This window comes from Plectrocnemia conspersa, unplaced genomic scaffold (assembly GCF_051122295.1).
Source record: "Plectrocnemia conspersa isolate PC_06_02 unplaced genomic scaffold, ASM5112229v1 ptg000013l, whole genome shotgun sequence".
Classification (NCBI taxonomy): domain Eukaryota; kingdom Metazoa; phylum Arthropoda; class Insecta; order Trichoptera; family Polycentropodidae; genus Plectrocnemia; species Plectrocnemia conspersa.
In genome coordinates, this window is record NW_028277177.1 from 7342818 (window position 1) to 7366672 (window position 23855).

General features: G+C 30.9%; 4 protein-coding genes across 11 annotated transcripts; 1 reads left to right on the forward strand and 3 right to left on the reverse strand.

The window, feature by feature from the left end:
• Positions 1–450: 450 nt before the first annotated feature.
• On the reverse strand, positions 451–8150 carry LOC148227164 (uncharacterized). 7 transcript variants are annotated; one of them, XM_088201705.1, is made up of 6 exons: positions 8032–8150; positions 7903–7964; positions 7522–7594; positions 7364–7443; positions 4668–4701; positions 451–2167 (listed from the first exon to the last, which is right to left on the reverse strand). In XM_088201705.1, exons 1-6 carry the CDS (start codon positions 8057–8059, stop codon positions 807–809), a joined length of 1638 nt encoding a protein of 545 aa, XP_088057831.1. In that variant the 5' UTR covers positions 8060–8150; the 3' UTR covers positions 451–806. The 7 variants fall into 7 exon arrangements, 6 of the variants coding, with proteins under 6 accessions (XP_088057831.1, XP_088057832.1, XP_088057838.1 ...); XM_088201712.1 differs by lacking the exon at positions 4668–4701 and having other exon boundaries at positions 1257–2167; XM_088201707.1 differs by lacking the exon at positions 451–2167 and having other exon boundaries at positions 2731–4701.
• LOC148227165 (zinc finger BED domain-containing protein 4) lies at positions 4944–6674 on the reverse strand. Its single transcript, XM_088201716.1, has one exon. The coding sequence runs from the start codon at positions 6672–6674 to the stop codon at positions 5562–5564; it is 1113 nt and encodes a 370-aa protein (XP_088057842.1). The 3' UTR covers positions 4944–5561.
• A 3842-nt stretch (positions 8151–11992) lies between the features above and the next one.
• insb (insensible) lies at positions 11993–13794 on the forward strand. Its single transcript, XM_088202492.1, has one exon. It carries the CDS (start codon positions 12321–12323, stop codon positions 12801–12803), a length of 483 nt encoding a protein of 160 aa, XP_088058618.1. The 5' UTR covers positions 11993–12320; the 3' UTR covers positions 12804–13794.
• Positions 13795–15456: 1662 nt separating this feature from the next.
• LOC148227167 (uncharacterized) lies at positions 15457–22077 on the reverse strand. Of its 2 annotated transcripts, XM_088202494.1 has the most exons (10): positions 21946–22077; positions 20947–21797; positions 20708–20876; positions 19834–19923; positions 19645–19756; positions 18685–18894; positions 17919–18091; positions 17666–17861; positions 17243–17587; positions 15457–16118 (listed from the first exon to the last, which is right to left on the reverse strand). In XM_088202494.1, the coding sequence occupies exons 1-10, from the start codon at positions 21985–21987 to the stop codon at positions 16036–16038; spliced, it is 2271 nt and encodes a 756-aa protein (XP_088058620.1). In that variant the 5' UTR covers positions 21988–22077; the 3' UTR covers positions 15457–16035. The 2 variants fall into 2 exon arrangements, with proteins under 2 accessions (XP_088058620.1, XP_088058619.1); XM_088202493.1 differs by lacking the exon at positions 15457–16118 and having other exon boundaries at positions 16886–17587.
• Between the last annotated feature and the right edge of the window lie 1778 nt (positions 22078–23855).

Consider the following 23855-nt stretch of genomic DNA (forward strand, 5'->3'; position numbering starts at 1 on the left):
TCAATATACAAACAAAACGTGCAAAGACATGGACATTTCGGTTGATAGATGAATTAACATTGTTAACATAACCATCCAACACTGAGAATAAATTCAGAAGGCTGTTTTTGAGTATTCTGGCCAATTTTATCATCGTTTTGACACCATTTTCATTATCATACATTCTATCCTTGCAGTTATTCAACCAATGACTGTCCTATAAGAAACATAACTTTATTCCCCTGTTCCAAACCTGACGGAAAAAAAGATTTATTTTATAGTTAAATAGTTACATGTTATTATGTTCGAATATGTGTCACCAAAACAAATATTTTTCCACTGCCGCTTCGTACTTGTGGATTGCGTAGGTCCAATGTAGTCAAATTTAATCAGACCCACAATACTATTATAAAAATTAGACGATTGCAACTACACTGAGGCTGCAAAAATATCACTTTGAAAAAGCAGACAAATTAACAACTTTGGTAATGTTCAGCTTTATTGTGAAATTGGAGTAACTTCTCTCGTAATAGTTTTTCTATTTATAATTTTATGCAGTCAAATAGGGACAATGCAGTCTAAATTGAGACCTACATAGTTATAAAATAAAACATTTTTTAAAAACATTTAATGAAAAAGCTAACATTAATTATAATTTATTCATTCATGTAATAAAATTTATACAGGTAGTGTTTATATACATTTTAATAAGTCTCTCGAGAGATACCACATTATTTTGTAAAAATAATGTGCTATGAATACTATAACAAATATTGTATCATTAAAAACGTAGACAAGTTTTTAGTTTTATATGTTATAAATATATTTCACATTGGTTCTGAGTGAATCTTCATATGCTGAGAAATGTATGCTTTAGTTTTAAACTTTTTATCACACTTATCACATTTAAAGTCATAAGAATCAGAATGAAACTTCATATGCTGTGAAAGACAGCCTTTTGTTTTAAAATCTCTTCCACATATCTCACATTGAAAATCATAAGAATCTTTATGAACATTCAAGTGCCGCGTAAGAGATACTTTAGTTTTAAACTCTTTTCTACATATTTCACATTTAAAGTCATAAGAATCTTTGTGAATCATCATATGCATAGATAATAATAAGTTGTTTTTAAATGCTTTTCCACACTGAAGACATTTGGAGTCATAAGAAGCACTATGAAACTTCATATGTTGTGAAAGGGATCCTTTAGTTTTAAAATCTTTACCGCATATTTCACACTTAAAGTCATAAGAATTTCTATGAATCTGCATATGACTTAAAAGAGATTTATTTGTTTTCTTATCTATTTCACAAATGTTACAAACAAAAATACTTGATTCGATATGACACTTCATATGATACGAAAGGGATGCTGAAGTTTTAAATCCTTTCTCGCATTTGTTACATTTAAAGTCATTAGAGTCTCTGTGAATCTGCATATGCTGTTTAATAGATGCTTTGGTTTTCGATATTTTTCCACATATATCGCATTGAAAAATTTGAATATTATTATGAGTCTTTACATGTCGTCTAAAAGTTTCTTTATTATTAAACCCTTTTCCACACAAGTCACATTTAAACTTATAAGAATCATTGTGAATCTTCATATGCTGTAAATATGATAACCTTTCATCGAATACTTGTTTGCATGTATGACATTCAAACTTATTACGAGAATCATGATTATAGTTTACATGATGTACGAGTGATATCTTAGTTTTAAAATCTTTTCCACATGTTTCACATTTAAAATCATTTGTCTCTGTGTGGGTCAGCATATGTTGTTTTAGGTTTGCTTTTGTTTTCGAAGCTTTCCCACATACTTCACATTCAAAGTCTCGTGAAGCTTTATGAATCTTTACATGCTGTTTAAGGGATTCCATATATTTAAATTTCTTTTCACATATGACACATTTAAAATCATATGTTTTTCTGTGTATCCTCATGTGCCGTACAAATGAAAACCTTTTATTAAATATTTTTCCACATGTATTACATTCAAAATTATTGTAAGAATCGTGATTATAGTTTATATGATGTGTAAGAGATATGTTAGTTTTAAATTCTTTTCCGCACTTTTTACAATTAAAATCATTAGAATCTTTGTGAATCAGCATATGATGCTCAAGGTTTGCATTAGTTTTCAACGATTTTCCACACAGGTCACATTTAAAATCAGATAGGCCTATAACAAAATTAATACAAATAAATAAAACAATAGTTATGAATTTTATTACAAATATAAATGTGAATATCTGTTATTATTTCACGATGAGTAGTAGATTTGTTTTAAATCACAAGTAGTGATTTAACATTTGGAATAAGAGTAGTGCATTTGTATCACAAGCCGAAGGTTTAAGTTTTAGTTTGAAAGGGAGATAAATCTCATTGCTTCCAACCAGTGTCTGTATTTTGAAAATGGTGTTTATTATGAGAATATCGTAAGCAAAAGGGTATTATTAGCCAGATTGAAGGCATATCCTATGAATGGAATAAAGAAATAAGGACGCTAAGTAAATCGAAATCTCTACATGCTGTTTAAGATTTCTCCCTATTTTTTTTTCAGTTTTTGTGCCTCATTACTTTTTCAATAGTTATTGATTGTATCATGTTGTTCCAAAAGTCTTTGCGTTATTTTCTTACATTTTTAAAAATGTATAACTTGTTTTAAATTAACCATAACTATTCTTTTGGTGTTTGATAACAGTAGTTGTATCAATGATAGTATTTAGTAACGGTATATTTTTTGTTTCGATATTTTCAGCCCTAAATCAACAATGGCAGTGGAGATAAAATAATCTCAGTAAAGGTATATTATGCATTATGAGTTTCAACTTGGTCATAATACGACAACAGCAGTTAAAAACATATCTAATGCATCATCGCCGTCGCAGTGAGAACGCTTGGTAACGAGCGTTCTCACTGTGACGGCACTGACACAATTTTATTGCTTTTGACGTCAATTTTTGACTTCTAAGAAGTGATAATTGTTTTTGCGCTCTCATATTGACCAAAATTCGATTTGAATATATTTTAACCAACATTCTTATATCAGAAGTGGTTTGAATATACTTTGATAAACACTTTTGTATCTGTATGGAACAATATGCGAGATGTGACCTCTGTCTGTATTTATCATTCTGCCTATTTTCCCCAGAGAAATGAATTGGCTTAATTTGTATTTTGGACTTGACTTAATGAAAGTTTAAAAACTATAATTACTTTCAGAACCTTCATTAGGTTAGGTTTGGGTTTGGACAGCAAATGGATGTTTCACAACTGAGTTTCAGAGACATTTTAGAGCAGCATATAATTTTACTAGCGCCTATCAGTTAAATTATATTTTCGCTAGTAGAAATATATATCTACTGGTGAAAATGTATTTGCACTTCACTGGTGAAATTATAACTTCACTGAAAAATACAACCATTTATACATCGCATGTAAATAAATAATGATAAGTATATACATGTATATATTACTACATATGGAAATAATTTTACTAGCACCTGTCAGATAAATTATATTAAAAATATTTATCAACTGGTGAAAATGTAATTCGATATGATTTCACAGAAATGCAATGTTTAAAAGAATTCGGGATGGATTCGAAACTGTTTTTTAGATTTTCTTTGAGGGATAACCCAAAAAATTCTGGTTTAGAATTAGGGAAGTCATTTCAGCTTTTTCCAGGGAGTGGGGCAAAAGTTGGCCAGTAAATAGCTGTTTTTTTTAATACTTCGATTTCATTAAGTGATATAGATGTTCTGGTTAAATTCAAAGGGAGGGGGCACATGCCCCCGCCAAATGACGTCCCTGGCTGGACGCCAATCAACCCCGAGAACAGAATTACACCCAATAAGATAATGTTATGCATTTGGTGGGATATGAAGGGCATAATTCATAACGAATTATTGGATTATGGGGAAAAAATTACGACTGACACATAATATGCTCAGCTAAATCGTTTAACCTTTACCAAACCGAGTGTAAGAAAAAATCGTTAAAAGCAACTCTGACTATAAAAAGACCTTTCCTTATAAATCAAAGAAGGGTAATTTTATACCAGGAAAGCGCTCGCCCTCATGTATCCAATAAGACGATGGAAAAAATCGATAGATTCTTTGGTACCTTCCTTTCTCAACCATCTTATTCTTCAGATATTGCTCTTAATGACTATCATCTATTTAGATCCATGAAACAGTTTTTAAGTTAAAAAAATATTATACAAAAACGAATATAAAAAATGACATCAAAATATTGATTGTTTCCAAAAATGCATTATTTTTCGAATCAGATATTAAAGAATTGACTAACAAGTGATGAATAATTGTAGAAAAAAATGGAGAGTATATAATTTAATAAAAGTATTACACATTTTATTTTTTTGACTTATTTAGCTCGAACCTTAAAAAAACACAAAGACTTATGCAACCTGATATTTACCCTGCTGTAACGCATTGGGATAACGCCTGTTATCTTGCAACGGAAATAAATAACTACAGTCATAAACTGGAAAAACATTAAAAGTAATAATAATAAGCTAAAAGCATCACTAAGAGCCGTTATTAAAGCAATACCCCAGACTGCATTAATAAGGGCAATGAAAGACTTCTTCGAAGCAAGTAGGATATTCACATTTAATTTTGTAATACTGCATAAATCGCCCATCATAAAAATATTACCTAATGGGTCACCAACCTCTTCGTGTTCTTGTTGCTGAAAATAAATTATGATATTATAACAGTAGTTCACATACAGAATAAAATTCTATTGTAAATTAAATTATCATTTTATGGTCATATGTAGACTGACCTATTGTTAAATGAAAATGTGAATCTTTATAAACCCGATACTTTAAATTTAGAGACCGACCGATACTGTCTTTCTGTTATTTTCGGACAAAACTGAAACATGTCATATATGAACCGAGGAATAGAAAGGTTATGAATAAAATACGCTTTGCATAGTCTCTCTTTAATTCAAATCTTAATGTTAACTTAATAATTAAAATTGAATAGTCTTACATTGTAAGCTAAAAATAAAAGTTTTTCCATATTTTCCCCCCCGAGTAGATTTGACCGCCTGTTTGCATAGGTTTGTCCAACTGAACTAAACAACTGTTCACTGGCAACGCTGGTTGGCGGTGCTGATAAGTGCTTAACTGCAGCTGGACGTAGTAGAGGATACGGACTGGAATGCCAGTAAGCATATATGTCAGCAGTTCGTTACAATCTGGGTTCTCTTAAATAAGAAAGAAGCGCTTGCTCGCACAGAGGTATTTCTTCTTCCGGTAACGAATCTCCAATATTAGTTGTTGAATTATCGTGATAATCCCATAAACTTGAAGTAGATTCTTTAACGGTCTGAGGAACAGCAATTGATGTTGACGCAGGACTATCAATACTGGGTAAAGTTTCTGGCACTGTCATAGACGAATGCATTTTTTTTAGTAGAAAGTTACATATCTCTTTCTTACCCGTTTCAATCTCATCGGCAGTTAAATATTTGGTCTTAAATCTTGGATCCAAAATAGTAGCTGTGATAAGATAAGATGTATTTTTTAAAACATAAAATCGTTAATTCATGGAAGCTTGTAATTTTTCTATCATTTCTTCCGCTGCATTTTCTGTGTCATTTTTTGTTATTTTCTGAAGTTTTCCTTCTAACATTGCAACAAGCTGAATGATTAAGGAAATACAAGCTTCATCGGTAGATATATCTAACGTTGCTTCATAAAAGCACTTTAAAATTTTTACTATATGTTCCACTAAATCCCACTCTAGATTATTTGGCAATTTTAGCCCATCTCTTTCGACGCTATAGAGATTTATAGCGTTCTTTTGTTCAAAGATACGTTCTAACATAAGGTACGTACTGTTCCATTGCGTTTCTATATCTAGAATTAGTGAATTATTAGGTAAAGCACAGGTATCTTGGCACTTGGATAAATATATATTTGATTGCTCGTTGCGTTTAAAATGACGCACAACTTTTCTGATCTTTTTAATGATTGATTTATTATTTTCTTGAACAAAAATAGCATCGTTTATTGCCAACTGAAGGGTATGTGCCACACAACCCAAAACAGTGAAATCAGCAATATGTGTAGCGCTACCTATATTAAAATGGTTTTGGATTACTAGGTGAATTTTCGAATTGATTTCAAATTTATGCATCAGTTCAATAAGCTTATCCGCTAAATAAGCTCCAGATTGGTCTTCTTGCAATACAATTGCACCGAGAATGGCTTTAAAACGTTGAGGCTCTAAAATAAAATGCGCTGTAAAAGTCATCAATGAGTACGATTTAGTAGAATTGCTCCAAATATCCGTCGTAAAAGTGATCCATTCGGCTTTAGAAATAAGATTGGTGATGTGAGTCATTACTTTATCATAAGTGGCAGGCATTAAATTTGTTCTAAAGAACTTTTCAGTCTTGAATCTGTATCTCTTAAGACCCAAAGAATCTGAAAAATTGAATTGTTTAAAAGCACTGCCTTCTACCAGAGAATACGGCAACATATCTACAATTATTAGGTCCATAATAGCTTTATCGATTCTGCGAGAAACTTCATGATCATCCGGCCATTGTGAATGTGCAGCTCTTCCAGCAGGCTCCATCAATTGCAGTACTGTAGATTTCATATATGTCGTTACATCAGGTTCTGCTTTCACACACTTTTTTTTCATATCATTTCTTTTAATTTCATATTCAGCGACTCGTTTTAAATAATAACTGTTTTGATCAGAATGAATTTTCGACAAATGACTTTTAAGACCAGTAATTGTCTGATTTTTGGCCTTGTCGCTACCCAGAGAATATGCCTTGCTGCAAATTATGCACTGAGCCTTCGATGGATCTGAGGCACATTTTATAAATTAGTCCCATATAGGATTTTTCTTCCGCATCGTAATAAAGTGTGTCTGTTAATAAAATAAATTATTTTTGTTATAATATCATCATATAATATTCCAACCATCGACAATTTTTTTGTATAAATTAGTCTCAGTACTAAATTCATACATAGGTGTATGTACTAAAAACGTAGGATGTAAATTACTTACGATTTAAATCTTAATAATTATAAGAGACACAGAGAAGATGACAGCAACGATCGGTTTGTGATTGGCTGGTGAGTGTCACACACAGCCCGTGAGAGATTATTGTGTATCAATATTCAGACAAATAATCAATGTCTGACAATTTTTGCAGCTTGACACAACAGAACTCGTTGTTAAACATTAGTGGGGGAAAAAAGTTGGATTTTACCCGCTTTATGAATAACCAGTGGGTCAAGTATTACCTGACCCATTAGTTATTCACAAAGCTACAATTTAAGCACCCAGTAAAAGTTTAATAGTATTAACTGTAATCTTACATGAATATTTGGTTGTTGAAACAAGGGTACTTCTGTATTGGTGTTTTCACTGTCAAGTATATTTTTGATGTCGTGCATTTCTGAAAGCACATTTACATGCAGAGTATTGTGTACAGCAGAGATAATATTACTCATAAGTTCATAAATACTTAACTAACCAATATCGAGCATATCATCTACATTGTCGTTTTTATTGTCATCAGTATTATTTTCTGTTTTAATAACTTCCAGCTTGGAATGAAAAAAAGATATATTTTAGTTCGTTAGTATTTATATCAAAAATTATATCTTATAAACAGAATGTTTGTATGTCTTTATATTGTACAATTATATACCTTTTGATCATTAAAATTAAAATTTGCTAGGTTACTTGTTAGGACCCCTTAAATTATAAAAAAACTTCTTATCTGAATTATTAAATAAATAAAAATATAAGTATTACTAGAGACTGAAAAATAAAATCAAAAACACATACGGCAGTACCAGAAAATAATTGAAATGTTTAATTTAGCCATTAAATCTGATTACATTTAAAGTACCTTAGTAGGTTTGATGTTAATAAAAAATGGTTTTGATTCATCTTCGCTTTCAAGATCAGGTTCTACAAAAATAAATTGAATAAATGAATTGTTAATAATGATTATATATAATATTGACTAATATTGTACCAATCTTAATAAATTGTGAAAACGTCATCGCAAATGATTAACCAGAATATTAACCATGCAACTTTGACGCTAGACAAGTGACATTTGAGTTTTGGTCTAAACATAGGATTACCAGTAGTGAAAATCTCATATCAATATTGTTGACTAATTCAATATTGTTAAATTAAACGAATAAGTAAAATAAAAATTATCAAAATATTTTGAAAATTAATACAACATTACTACGTAATTAAAATTAAATATAATAACGAAGTAAAAATATCTTTTCTATTTTTTTTTTAATTTTTACTTGTCTCGTTTGTATTCTTTCTCTTTTTAGTATTGTTATAAGGTGACCAGATTTTTAAAATATCAAAGGAGGACACTTTTTGCTCATTTAGAAATGTTGCGGGAGCTAAAAAAGGTGACCTCGTATATTTTTGTTCGAAAAAGACAAAAACAAAAATAATACATTCATATCTCAAATTATAATATAAGAGTTGTTTTTAAGTGATAGTAATAAGATATATCTAGGACCTATATATACATATAATATTGAACAATATAATGTTGCAATAACATGTTCCTATTAAGTTGTGTAGTTCTAAAAAATGAAACGCTACTGTCCTTTAGGGCAATCTATGAGATTTTATTTTATATGAACCTAGAGACGTTTACACTGGCTCCTGGCCGTAGCGTAGGAAAAGGGGGCATATATCCCCGGGCGCATGATTGAGGGAGGTGCCAAAAAGAATTTGATAATAATCCATATTCAAACATATATTTGACTTTTTTGGAACAGTTGAAAGCATAAACGCGTTTTTTCTCGTGTTACTATCGCTAGGAATAATTAAAAAAAGCTCTACCACCGACATTAAAACGCGATTTGGAAACACACTGAAGCATAAGAATAAAAGCTGTCACAGCTATTCATCGAGATCCAGATATAACGTTTGAAGCTGGAAGCGATGCAACACAATTGGTGTAAAATATTTTGAATTTTAATTTTATTGTTGTGCTCAATTTCTGGGACGCTATTAAAAAATCAAATAAAAAGCGATTGTAAGATTCCGCCATGAATTTCACAGAAGCAGTAACTGATCTTAAGTTTTTGTAATTAAAATTGTTTAAACACCACGATGATTTATGATAAAATTCTGTTAAAATAGCAAAAATAAAATGCACAGATTGAAAAATGTAAATTGAAAAAAGAATTAGACAGCGTAGAATGGATGACAGGAGAAGTATTAATTGAGACAGAGCTTTCGGTATTAATTGAGGCAGATATGAGGGCGTAAAAACAATTATCACTTCTAAAAAGTAAAAAAAGCAATAAAATTGCGCCGTCGCAGTGGGAACTCTCGGTAATGAGCGTTCGTGGATTTTTTTTCTTTCCGGCTCCACTAGATCACTGTTTATATTATCAATAAATATTTCTGTATACAAAATCTACAGAATTTTATAATTCTGTTATTTCAGCCACGAATGATATATAAGTGAAAATACACCACTGATTTTTCCAGACGTAGGTGTGATTGTTTACTAGATTTTTACTACTCTATATTTAGCACAGAGCATTATCGATTTTGTGACTGAGCCAACCTTGAAAGATTTGATAATTTCTTAACGACAAGATTCTGCAGCCATTTTAAAATATTTTCTGAGAATATAATCATAGACAATTATTACCGAATTCGAACATGTTATTTTTCATTAATTACGAAATGGTTATTCATGTATCAGATCCCCTGCACCGGGCGTAAGCGACAGGTCTGCACCTTTCGCTGTAACATCTGCTTCCGAAATCGACCGGCAGCTGTGCTATAGGGTGACTATGTTTCCCATACAGATTGATACACTTTACCTTCATTATTCATATTGTAGCGAATCAAACTTCAGAATATTATAAATATCTTTCATAAAATAAATTTTATTCTAAATTTAAAATACAATATTTTATATTCCAATTCTACAATAGATGCTTAAATATTACTTATAGATATCATTTACTAAGAGTCTTGAATTATATTGTGTAAGGATTGTATTAAGCATAGTACACTGACTTATGGGCGATGTCAAATAAAAATGGAGAGTTGCATTTATTTTTTGATTCAGAATTATTGTAGATACATTCATAGTCAATTTAAATTTCAGTCTTTTAAAAGTACACAATATAAACCAATCATAAAATTAGATATAAGTCTTAACTAACTGTGATTTTTTATTTAAATTCAACTTTCTGTCCCAAATAGATTGAATATTTAAATTTAATTCGGAAATATTAAAAAATAAAAAATCTTTATCGTGTATAGAGTGGATAAAAGAAAAAACGAGTCACTGACTGAAAAATTTTGAGTGAAGTTTAAAATTATAAAAGAAATATTATTAATTAACAATATCATTTCTTTCAGCAGCAGCATAGTTGTTTTCCACTTAGATGTTGTCGAAATACTTAACAAGTAATAATACGTTGGCGAGATGTCTGATGAGTATGATAGAGAAAGCTAACTAAATTTAATAACTCAACTCATTCAACTTTTGGAGTGGCAATTGTGCGATGCGTGGTCGTGCATGAACGTGCAAGAGAATCTCACCATTTAGATTGACCAGCGCGGTTTTTGCTGAGTTTTGGCAATTCCTTAAAAATTACACTCATATATAATGGTTTTAGTATAGACCTAAAAAGCATCATAGTTTTATTTTTGTGTAGTTTAGATTTCGTGAAATGCTTTGGTGTTACATATTTCTCCATCCATTGTACACACTGCTTTCTGTGGTCGCGAAAAAAATCCGTCTCACGATCAAGAAATGGACCGTTTCTGTTGCGTAATAAAAGCGTAGAATAAATTCGTTTTAATTCAGTGCGCCACCCATTTGTTGAAACTTTTTTCTAGCTATTTTAAGAAGCATTGAACTGTTTAAATTACTAACGAATAACTTTTGTGCAAGCTTTCGAATTGTGGTACGTGGTTATGATTAAACAATAACTTTTTAGAATCATTTATGTACTGTACGTTCCTTAATAGCGCACAGCAATTTTTTTTTTTATCAAAGACCGACAAAGAGCGTTAGGAAACAATTTATTAAATTCTCGTTGTTTTTATTGGCTGTGATAATGAATGGTTAACGACTCGGTAACCGGATAGTTCAAAGAACACTGGCAAGAGACTCAGAGTTAAACGTATTTTCTCTGGTGCGCGCCTTCTTTGGAACCAATAAAGTACACTATTAGTATGGAATTTAATATTGCAAGAACAACTTCTCTTCAAACTTTGTTTACTCATAGAGTAACATAGAGTAAACAAAACTTGCCTTAATAAAGATGACTGTATTAAAGCTACACGTTTAATACAAGGATTATATAATTCCTCTCAGGAAATAAAAGACACCATATAAAAAAATATTTTTTCTAAAAGTGAGAAATTGGCTTTGTAAATGAAATTGTCTACAAATTTTGAAAACAAACGATGAAAACTTTTCAAATTATATGATCGATCTCAACAATCTGTTCCTTGTGACGATAATTTTTTATTTACAGTAGATAAAATAATTTATGAATTTGATTCAACAAAAGCAAGTTAAAAAAACTTTAAAGGTAATTAGTAAACGATATTATTTAATATAGATACATCTATTTTGTTTCTAAATTTGTGTATTATAATTATTTTTGCTTAATATTATACTTATTGAAAGAAAAAAATTAAATATGTAGGGCGTAAATTTTTCCTTTTGTCTCAGGTGACAAAATGTCTAGTCCCAGCCCTGCTATGTATACTATCATGCTAAAGGTAAAATACTAAATGAAAACGTGACTTTTGGTCCACCTATATTTCATTCTGGATTTCATTCTTGTTCATATTTTCTTATTTTGACATCTCTCAGCCTTACTCGTAAACAGTCATAAGCACTCGAGTGAATTAAAAATCAATGTTCTGCGCATCATGGTCACCCCACAGTTGGAAAATAGGACAGATGTACAACATATCTACATCACTATCGCACCCACTGAGTCGCGAACGAGAGCGAGAATTGAAAGCTCTAAGCTTTGGCATCCCTCTCGCTCTGTCGCGTCAATACGGCGCGAGCGACAGAGATGGGCGGTCGGAACGCATGTGCCGAGCGAGGATGCACAATGTTGACGGAGTAAACTCAGGGAGGACAGGACTGTCGCTAACTGCCCCACATATAGCGTAGTTGTGTTTGTCCAATCAATACCGACGTACAATTATTCACCCCTTCTGACGCGCCATCGGAAAATGCGTTTTCTATCCGTGGAAATTGTGTCACGCCTTGTTTGAATCGGATTCGTCATGGACGACACCGTAGACGTCGTAGACACTGTAGCTACTGTAGAAGACACTGAGAGAAATCAGATCGTTTCTGTACAGCCAGCGGTCAATACGGATCAGTCGACTCGTCGACGTAAAACTGTTAGGAACCGGAACCGGAACAAACGCAGGAGGACCAAGACGGCTCCGCCTGCTAACAACGATAAAGAAAACATGAAGAAGAAGGGCGCCATCGAGCTGGCCATCGAACGTATCAACGCTTTGCAGCAAGCTCTAGCCGTAGACTCGGACGACGAAGACTTATCCGATGACGACGACGACACCGACGACGAGTTCGACCCCGATTTCGCTTCGTTGCTGCTGACGTTCGACGCCCGAGCTTTGGGGTACATGGCCTGCGCCAAGGAAGCCATTCAGTATTTGACCGACCGCGGCGTACCCCGAGACAATCCCATGATGGTCAACCTCCGGAATCGACTGATTCAGGGCATCAACAATATGTAATTCCGCACAATTCTACTTTTAAGTTGAGTCTTTTGTTCTAGTCATTTTGCATTTAATTAGATATATACTTTAACAATATTTAATCGTTTTTTTTGTGATATGGTTGGTCTAAAAGTATCATCTTTTACATCCAAAATCAATATTGGACATTGGTCAATAAATATTATATGTAATCAAAGATCATAAAATGGTATAAAAAAATATTTTTATCTAGATATTAATTTTCGACGTGTCTCTATTTGATCTTAAAGTTCTTAATTTTTAAATAAATAATTACTTCGAGTAGGAGTTAAATTTGGCTAGTAAAAGTCACACCCGAGGCAGAGTAATATGTGACACTTCCCAATTTCTTTGGTCTTTGGTTGAATAAAATCAGTCAAGACATTCAAACGCAACCCTCTGAATTTATTTTGGCAATATCAAATCGAAATGTCAATCTCGCTTCATGTTTCTGCTGCATAACGAATCCTTCACCATTTTGCCCTATTCGTTTTAAAGAAATATTTTGAGCGCTTGAAATCTGATGTAATTGCAGAAGTCTTTTAATACATTAGTGTTCACTTCATTCAAGATTTCCCATAAGAAGTGAAATCATACAAGACATGTATGAGCGTGGATGCCACTACCCTGCGGTGAGCACTCTACATTGTCTCTACAAGCTTTTTCACAGATTCCCATATTTCCCACCTGTTCAGGTTTCAAATACTTTCGAATGAGTGAACTCCAAATAGAAGAATTCAGTTATTATTTTTTGCTGAGTCAAAAAGTGCTCAATCCTTAAAAGTAAAAATGACCGTGACCGCAATGAAAGAGTTGGCCTGGGTAAAACATATTAATGATAATAATATTTTTCCAAGGCATCCAGTGTGCATTACACCTCTCTTACGCCACTACTACAGTAATTCCCATCGTAAATTTGCCAAAACTTCACTTATTAGACGAGCAGTACGCAGTAAGTTTGATGTAGTGGTCCTTTAAACAGATGGAAAAATATTTGGAAGGCATGGCAGGCATCATTCTAGCATTCTTGTGATCGCTGCCGTTTCTTTGTGTTTTTTTTTGATTCGGGATCAATAGATAAATCACTACTAAAAAAGTACTATTATTTTATTCGTTAACTGTATTTGAGCAACCGTTGCGCTCATCCTCTTTAAGGCTCGTTTTTTTAATTTGGTCAATTCATTTTTGAACAGTATTTTTTGATTCAGTAGTTTCACCAAAAAATACCTGTAAAGCTGAATAACTCTTTGTGAATTAACTGCTGACCTATACATTGGCCTATATATTTTTCGTATTGATTTCCAGTCCTATTTCTGTCTTTCGATGTTAATATATTATGCATATGCCAGTAATTGCACTGACTTGTGTATGATTACATTTTCAAGGACTATGTTCGAAAGAAGGCATGTAAAGCGTCATGCAAAGGTATAAAAATCATACATATTTTATTATAATTTTGACAAGGTTGATTGAACTGTTTCATACCTTCGGACTTAATTTATACAAACACTAGGAATAACAGGAAATATGATATTCTACAAATATTGACAAACTTATTATTGGATACTTTTGGACCTAACAGTATGAGTGAATCAAGACCAATGTGGGGAACAATTACTATAGTTCCTGGTTCATGATTATAAAAGAATAGAAATTGTAAACTTTCAGCCGAATTTATTTTATGACAATGTGTATTTAAACTTATAGTTATTAAGTGTCAAAATGTTTAAATAGATTAGTTATTAAATTATAAATTTTTAGATATTATTTTATTATATCATCGGTTAGATTTAACAGCATATAAGTAGCATCATTCATATTGAGAATTTAACAGAGATTGACGGTAGTGTAATTTTAATTAGCAGCTAACCTAGCAGTCAATTTATAATATTATTTCAATTGTAAAATTTGATCAATAATTCCATATAGGCAAACTATTTCTCTTTTAATATACATTAAAGTAATGATTAGCTTATAACCGGCATTAGGTAGGTGCTTATGTATAATTTATCATATTCACACCTCCGGAAGATTTTTTTTTTAAATAGAATAGCTGCAAACGATTTACATTATGTACGAATGTTTAATCTTACAAATAAAAAAATCAAAATATTCATTTTACACTAACGTCATGTTCCTCCGGAGGTTCGATATATAAAAAATATACATTATATTAATATATATTAATTTGTTTAAAATTTTATTTCGTTCTCGGATTCCATGTTTCATTAATAAATCTTTTCATTACTTAAATTATCTTAGTGAAAGTGAAAAAACATACATAGAATCTGATTATGAAATAAAATAATGAATGTGCAGTTAAAACTAAGAAGATGATATATTATTAAAATATAATGCATTTACTACAATATGTATATCAATAATCAACAAGAGTCATCCTAGAATGGGAAAATATTTGTTTCCAAGATGAGCAAGAACTCAGTCAGACTCGAGAAATTTTCAGGATGACATATATTATATCTTTATAAACACAGTGTAAAATTATTATTACCAATATCTAGTCATATTTATATAATCCTATACATAGATGTACTTTCACAGTCATCATTTGTACTTACTTATCAATATATATATAATCTTTATATAGTAAAATATATGTGAAAATAAATAAATATTTAATTATACACATCCGTTGTCTTATTGCGTTATTATTTCAATGAAAGAAGATACAAGAATGCTGCTATTTAAAAAGGTTTCTATTGATTGAAGGATCTTTTCATTGTCTCACATTTACCTAATATTGGCCCATTGAAAAATCACCTACTTAGAATTAAGCTTTTTAGTCGGACTGACCAATGTATGTATGTGTACATATTGCGATTTGACTTACGAATTTAAATTTACTGCTTAATAAATATGGCATAGACTGTTCTGAGACAATCAAGAAAAGCTATTTAAAAAATTAAGCTAATAAAAATTAACTATTTCATCATTTGAGAAGTTGGGCAAAGTTATTTAAATTGTATAAAAATAAATTTTATTTCTATATGCATTTGCTTTAAATAGGAGTACCTGGTAGGCACAATTGTTAATTTTTCATTTGGATTTTTTTTTAAATTAATCTTTCAAAGATCAAGTTGAACTCTTAAAGATTTGGGATGACTGCTCGGCTGGACCAGATTGGACGGTCAAAGTGGAAATGGCTGCTTTTCTGTGAATTTTCAATCGAAGAGTTGAAGACTTCATCTTATGTATATGCTTTGACTGATGATTAAAGTTTTGTTTTTATCTTATACATTATGCTTTTCCCTTGTTTTAGTAAGCAGGAAAGAATCTTGTGCTTGATTGAGGACACTAAAAATAAAAAGGTCATTATTGTTGCGGAAACTAAATAAATATTAATTCGGAAATTTTTGTTCAAAAGCTATTACGGAAATGTTTGTCCGAGGAAGATAAAGGACAGTTTGCTACGAGAGTTAAAAATAAATAAAAAATGTCATTTCGAAAATTTTGTTCAAAGGTTTTTTGAGGTGGACAATCCTCCTCATCTGGTCACCTTAATTAATTACCATAACAAACAATTACTATACTCTATTTGTGTTAACACAGTCAGTTTGATAGCTATCCAGCTCATCATTATTCACTGTGTAATAATAGCTCTTAAACTGACTGTGTTAACACAAACATAGTATAGTAGCTTTATTTATTTATGATCTTCGACCAAGAGCCACTCTTGCTTTTAAATTATACTAGCTCTTTCTCTGATTCATCTAAGCTTTATCCAAGGAAGTGTATAAAATACTTGATATTTTCTCAAATCAACAATCGACTGGCTCACACCCAAAGAAAGCGATCAATCAGACCAGCGCCACCAAGTTTGTCAATCAACTAATAATATCCAATGAATCATTATCGAAAGTAGAATTTGTTATGTAGTCATTAAAAAAATATATAAATTAATCACCGTTGTTAAACGAAATATTTATACATGTCAATATGCAGCCCTGAAAATATTATTTTTTTAGGCAACGTTTCAATGTACATATTTAATATGCAATGAAGACAATAATTGATTTAAAAAAATAACAATAAACAGAAAGATAATCATTAAAAATCATAGCTTCAATTGTATAATTAAATTTTATTAAATTACAAGAAACATTATAACAATATCATTATAATCAAAAAATTAAAATTAAATATTCGAAAAAATTTCAGTATACTCAAAATGATCATCATTATAATAAAATTCATATAAAAATATATAATTTCACATTCAACACACAATTGTCAAAGATTCACATAAAAAACAGTCACTATAAAACTACCCTATTTATTAACATAATTTTGAGACAATTCCAAATTCAATCCGTAAGCTTCATTAGATGTGATCATCTCATTATCGAGTGTCACCTGAGTTAACATATCCGTTTTCATCCCATTATACTCATCCGTCAGCAGCTGGATATTTTCAATACCTTTATGATCAGGAATTTGTATATAATTCGTCACATATTGAGCTTCCGGTACTCTATCTGCCTGCACCATATAAGCGGTCGGTTCACAATTGGAATACATAGGAAACAACTCAGCCGCCTGAGTGGGCCAAATTTCAGGCACATGAACAGTGTTCATCAACTCGCCGTTGTCCGTAATGTTCATGTTGTTTTTATTGATCTCCGTAATGGACAAAACGAGCAGTTCGCCTGATTGAACGTCTATCAGAGAGACCATCTGATCACTCGGTAAGTTATTCACGTCTTGATTTACATTAGGATTGATTATCTTCTGCTCGGTAATCTTCTTATGTTTATTGATTGTATCTGTAAAAATAATATTAAAATTATCTTATTATAGGATCTAAAATCATTAAATAAAGATTAGATATGACGGGGACGTACTAGAAACATCAGATTTCCTTTCCATGTCTTTGTGTAAACACCTTATGTGGCGACGTAAATTGGTAGACCTTCGGAAACTGCTGGAGCAATAAGAACAGCGATAAAGATGCACAGGATTGTGCACAACATTGTGTTTGTTCAGTGTAGTTCTTAGTTTGAACTTTCTATTGCAAATTTCACAAGTGAACGGCCTCTCCTGTAAAAGTAAATGGATTATAATTGAGTCATTATATTTGGCTTTAAAAACGCTTACCTCTGAGTGAACACAGTTCAAGTGTGCTTTGAGTGTTGATGAAGAGTCGAAAAACATTGGACACTTATCGCATGCGTTTTTCTTTGTTGTTTTTTCATGGTGTATGCCTTGATGGCGATTCATATTGCTCTTCAACATTGTTGAATATAGACATTTATCGCACTTGAGTAATTCTGTAAAAAAATATTATTATATAGGACTATCGTACTTTCACTAAGTTTACCTTGATGTTTTTTTTTAATTATAATGTTATTATTTAAAAGTATTACTACTTCAGAGATAACAATAAATATACCGTATAACATTTAACCTTATTGAATTAAATCGTCTATACTATAATATGTATGCACATAGGATGAATTATAGATTTTTATGAATGTATTAGCTATTGCTACATACGACCGCCTCTCAAAATTTCACTATAATCGAATTATCATGTACAGAAATAGTTTCGTAACAGGCGAGTATATGGTAAAATCAATATCAGATATTTCCAACTTATAGTTTTAGATTTACTCGTTGATACTCATTGTTCTTATTTTCTACATTTATATAGAAACATGTATAGATCATTTTTATAGAAACATTTGTATAGAAACATGTTTAATATTAATTCTAGATGTCATATTTATAAATATTTTTGACAGCAATTTATCTATTGTTGATGATCTATGAATTTTATTGATACTGTGCCAATATATTTTTTGGGAGCAATTCAAATTCCGAATTGGAAGTTCATAATTTAAAGTTAATATAGATATCATACCTTTATTTTTATGCATCCTGTTGTGGTGACTCGTGAGCGTGTCTTTATTCTTAAATCCTAAACCGCACTTCTCGCAAACAAATTCTTTCAACTTCAACTTATCCGGATCAGTGTTCTGCAGATGACTATTGCTCCGACAGTGCTTCTGGTATGTCTTTTCGTTGATAAAACTCATTACGCAAACTTTACACCATACCAAATTGGAGTTATCTTGAAAGAAAAATAATACATAAAATAAAATATAAATACACCCATACCTCGATTTTGCTTTAACGCGGTCAAGAAAAAAATATATATTACAATCGTATATATTTGACGTTTATCTGTGCGAGTTGATGATTCAAGCCAAATGAATTCACTTCGAAAAATATTGCTGAAGTTCTACAATTGGCCAGTAAATTATAAAATATGGTTTTAAATATCGATCCAAATATCAAATGTGCTGTTAAATTTCAGCGAGTTTAAAAATTATTTACGTACAGTATCAAGAAATTTACAAGGATTTGAATAAAAATGTTTCTGTTAAGAATTCACGTCCACGTGACCAATAGGAGAACGCGAAAAACAATTATCCCTTCTCAGAAGTAAAAATCCACATCAAAAGCAATAAAATCGTGCCGTCGCCATCACAGTGGGAATGGCCATTACCAAGTGCAAACTCGATTTTATTGCTTTTGACGTGTATTTCAATTGGGGAAGACAACTTCAATTGGGGGAGATAGGTGGGGGCAATTGCCTCCATCTGTCTCCCCCAAATGACGTCCCTCCCAATTCTGTATGGAGTTCTAAGTCTTGATTTACGCGTATGTTTATTTTTTGTAACCCATCTTCCATTTTTGTATGTATTTTATGCCTCGATTTATGCAAATTTGATATACTCGAAATTTAGAAAAATTTATCTACCGTGCGAATCAAGGTATGATTGTAAATAAATAAATATATACAATAAGAAACACTCACCATTCTTTATCATCTTTGTGTGTTCTTCGTCGTCTTTGAATTTTTTCATGTGACATCTATAAACGGCACGATTAGGAAATTCTATGCTACATGCTCCGCAATATAATCTTCTCTGAAATAATAGAGTTAAAATTATTTAAAAAAGATTTTATATTGTTATCGTTAAAAAATATTTTTGTAGCAACTTACCCTACTATGATGATTAACACTATGTTCTCTTAACAGTCTTCTACAAATGAAATTGAGACTGCATATCTTGCATCTGTATTTTTCGTGTTTCTGTAAATTTAAATATGTTTTAATACTTTTTTATTATAGACAACAATCAGCTCATTATAAGATATTTTTCCAATAGCATATAATATATATACATTGGATAATTAGACTGGCAAACAATGATTTTATATTTATTTTTCTTAGTATATATCCATGAATGCATTTATTTAACATTTACAATAAGTCGTTCGCCAAAACAATGAATACATATATTTAAAGATCACCCGCTTTTGAAGGATTTATTGGGGGTTTCTTTTACTATTGGTAGAACTTTCTACCTAAATAAATATATCAATACTGTGATAAAGATAAATAAATATAATATCAATACTGTGGGTATTACTTATCTTATAATATTCAACATTAAGATTAATTTCACGCTTTACTTTATTTAACACTTTAAGGTTGTAAAATTCAGGCAGAAATGGTCCCAAAAAACGTCAGTTGTAGACAAGCATTCGATTAAAGATAATCTGCCTGCATCAGCTAAGTGTGTAGAAAGAATTTCTAAGAATTTCAGAGGCTTTTGAAGATAATGCTATAAATAATTTAGTCGTTTAGTTACTGATAGTGAGATAATAATTAGCGACAGCTGACTGGTGGTCCCCGGGAAAAACTTAAAAACTATTTAAGGAGGATACAGATAGTACAACTCAACAAAGAGTTTACAATAAAACCCATGATTATGAAATGAAAAATATTAAAAAAACATCAAATATTTATTCAAGGGGAGTATGTTATGTCTAATATTCGATAGACAGTATTATTATATTTTTTAATATGTTACCATTTTGTGTTCTTCGTATAATTCTTTCAAAATAAATCGTATATCGCATACATCACATCTATAAATCTCGTCAAATCTCAGATCTTTTGAAACACCAATCATGTATTCTTTTTCGTATTGTCCACATTTATTCTGTATGTGTCTTCTTAAATTGAACGTATTACGAAATCTGAAAAAAAGTAAGTTCACTTTAAGATCATCTTATAACAATAAATATACTATTTATAGATATAGATTACCTCATTGCACAATATGGACAGCACATGATCTTTTTAATTATGCCTCGTTTATTTTTATCATATATTTTATCTTTTTGTGAGCAAAAGTAGTTGTACGAATGGTATTTATAAGACACGGCGTTGGTAAATGAACTCTTGCATTTAATACAAGATTGCGGAGTACCCGAATGCGTAAAAATATGCTGAATCAACATTGTATAAGTACTCAATTGCTTTCTGCATAAAGCGCAAGAAAATTTAGTCGAAGATTCTTCTTTCTTATCATTTGAAGATTTGTCTGTCACATCGGATTCTGTACAATCGGAATCATTTTCAACATTATCGCTGTTGATTACTTCGGTTATATTCAATTTATTTTTTTTAAACTCTTCTCTTTTATCATCACTATTGCAATGGATCATTTCTTCGTTTACAATTCCACTGGAAAACTGTATGTTATTGTCTGCGTTTGAAAATGTTTCCTCATTTTCTAATCTTTCCACCAATGAGTTTAAATGCTTAGGAATCATCAAACATGATGAGTCGGAAAACTCATTGCTCTCTTCTTTTTCAGAATCGCTAAATTCTTGTTGAATCGGTTGTTCTAAATCTAACTCGTTTTCATTCAGTGTATTGGATTGTTTTACTAAGTCATATTTCAACGGAGATTCTTTTGTGTAAGATTCGAACGGAAAACTTTTATTATCAACTATGATATGTTTATCATCATCGTTCGATATATTGCTAATGTTATTAATTTTGGAATTTTCACAATATCTCTGCATTGTTTTGAAGCATCCTTCTACAATTTGCAAGGCTTCGTTTTGGTCTGATAATGACAATTTTATAAAATTGTCGTATAAGCAATTAAGCTGAAATATTAAAAAAAGCAAAAAATTAAATAAAAGCTGTACACGACTATACAAAAATGCTGTTGTTCAGTCATGTGTTAAAATGGTACATATTTTATGTTTTGTGTACTGTATTGGTTAAAATTATGTTTTATGTATTTAATTATACCTTAGTTTTAAAATACGGTAGCGATTCCTTATCGTCTAACATTTTTACAACCGAAAATGATCATGTAAACATCTGACATATAGAGCGTTAGACATTTCTGTCAACGAAGCCAAAACGTTGGCTATAAGCTCTTATTTTTTGACCATCGTTTAATTCATGCCATTCACAATAAAGTAATCCTATAACGCTATGTTATATATTTAATAATAATTTAAGCATGCTTAAGAGCCAAAAAATATATTTTATAACTAATTTATAATTGATAAAAAAATAATTAAAACAATTTAAAAGGGAAATGGCGTCTAGTAGCGTCTAACAAAAATTATAGAAAAAAATTATATTTTTTATTATATAATTTTTTTGGAGAATGAAGTGTTAAAGTGCTAATGGACGAAGCTCGAATAAAATATATTAACTAAGAAAGGGCTTTAGACACAATGTACAAGGTATTTTAAAGTTGGCATATAAAACATTGTATTAAAATGTATACAGCTGTATATATTTTATTGGGTTAATATATGAGGTGCCCTGAATATTCAGTGTCAGTTCACAAGGTGTAGAAATTATTTTATTTTATAATAGCTTCCTTAAACCGAGAAGAGTATCATAATGAAATTTATATAGCAGAATACAACTTTAAAGATGAATATGGAAAATAGCTCAAAACTCTAAACCTACAATAGTGCAGTTCGTAAGGCGCTGTACTATTTAAAGAGTCATGAGAACAATTCCCGAAGCAGAATCAATTTTTTAGTAATAGAAAAATACCCAATTATTAAAAATTGGGTGTGAATTAATTTCACTATAAAGTTTCCATTGTAAATTTGATACTTTGTTAGTGAATACTTTGCACTTTAAATGTTAAGCTTTTGGCTATAAAAATAGACTGCACGTGCAGCGTGCATTCCAGAAACGTCATTTCAGCTTTTTCCAGGAAGTGGGCAAAAATTAGCCAGTCTGTGGTCGTTTTTTTAATATTTCAATTTCAGTGAGATTCATAGTATTTCATTAAATGGCATTCATTTTTCTGGCCAAATTCAAGGGGGGGGGGGAGAATGCCCCAACCTGCTCCCCCAAACGACGTTCCTAGTGTTCGACTATTTCAAAGCATGCATTTGATGAGATCACTTTAGATTCTAGGGCATAACATGTTAAATAATATAAAAATAATCTTGGGATTATTCTTTATTTTTATATTTTTTTAACAGAAATACAAAGTTTTATAATTAATTATTATTATGATTTATAATTTCTTCCGTTCAATAGTAGATAAATTAATTTGTAGTTTTTAATGTTTTAATAATAACCAGACTCGGACTTCTCACAAGGACATCACCACGTCAGATCCAAACCAGCCGTCGACTAACCAACCAACTATCCAGGAGCATCGTCAGCACGACCTCTAGCACTATCGTATAGATCGCTAAAAATCTTTCTGTCATTATTGTGTAATCACAATAATGACAGAAAGATTTTACACAGTACATATATTAATATATACTGTGTGTAACCTTACTTTCGCGACGTTTTAGTTTGTTCGAAATTATTGTTAGGATGATCTCTAAATTATGACAAATTGTACAGGTGTATGAAATCCCCACAAATTAAAAAAGAAAGGATAAAATAAAATTCTGTAATATATATTGTGGCATAAAATTTTGCATTCTGAGTTTAATCCTAAATAACACTATATTATTTTAAATTTTAATCAAGGCATATATTATATTGTATATTTGTAATAATAAATTTAATGCAAAATTTATTGCATCAAAACTTTGCTTTGATGCAATAAATTACATACATACATTTGAGTTGAGATTAATATTGATTACATTTTTTTACAAAAAGATTTAATAACATAATGTGTATGATAATTATACGCTGATTTTAAAACTATATTTAGGTTTTTA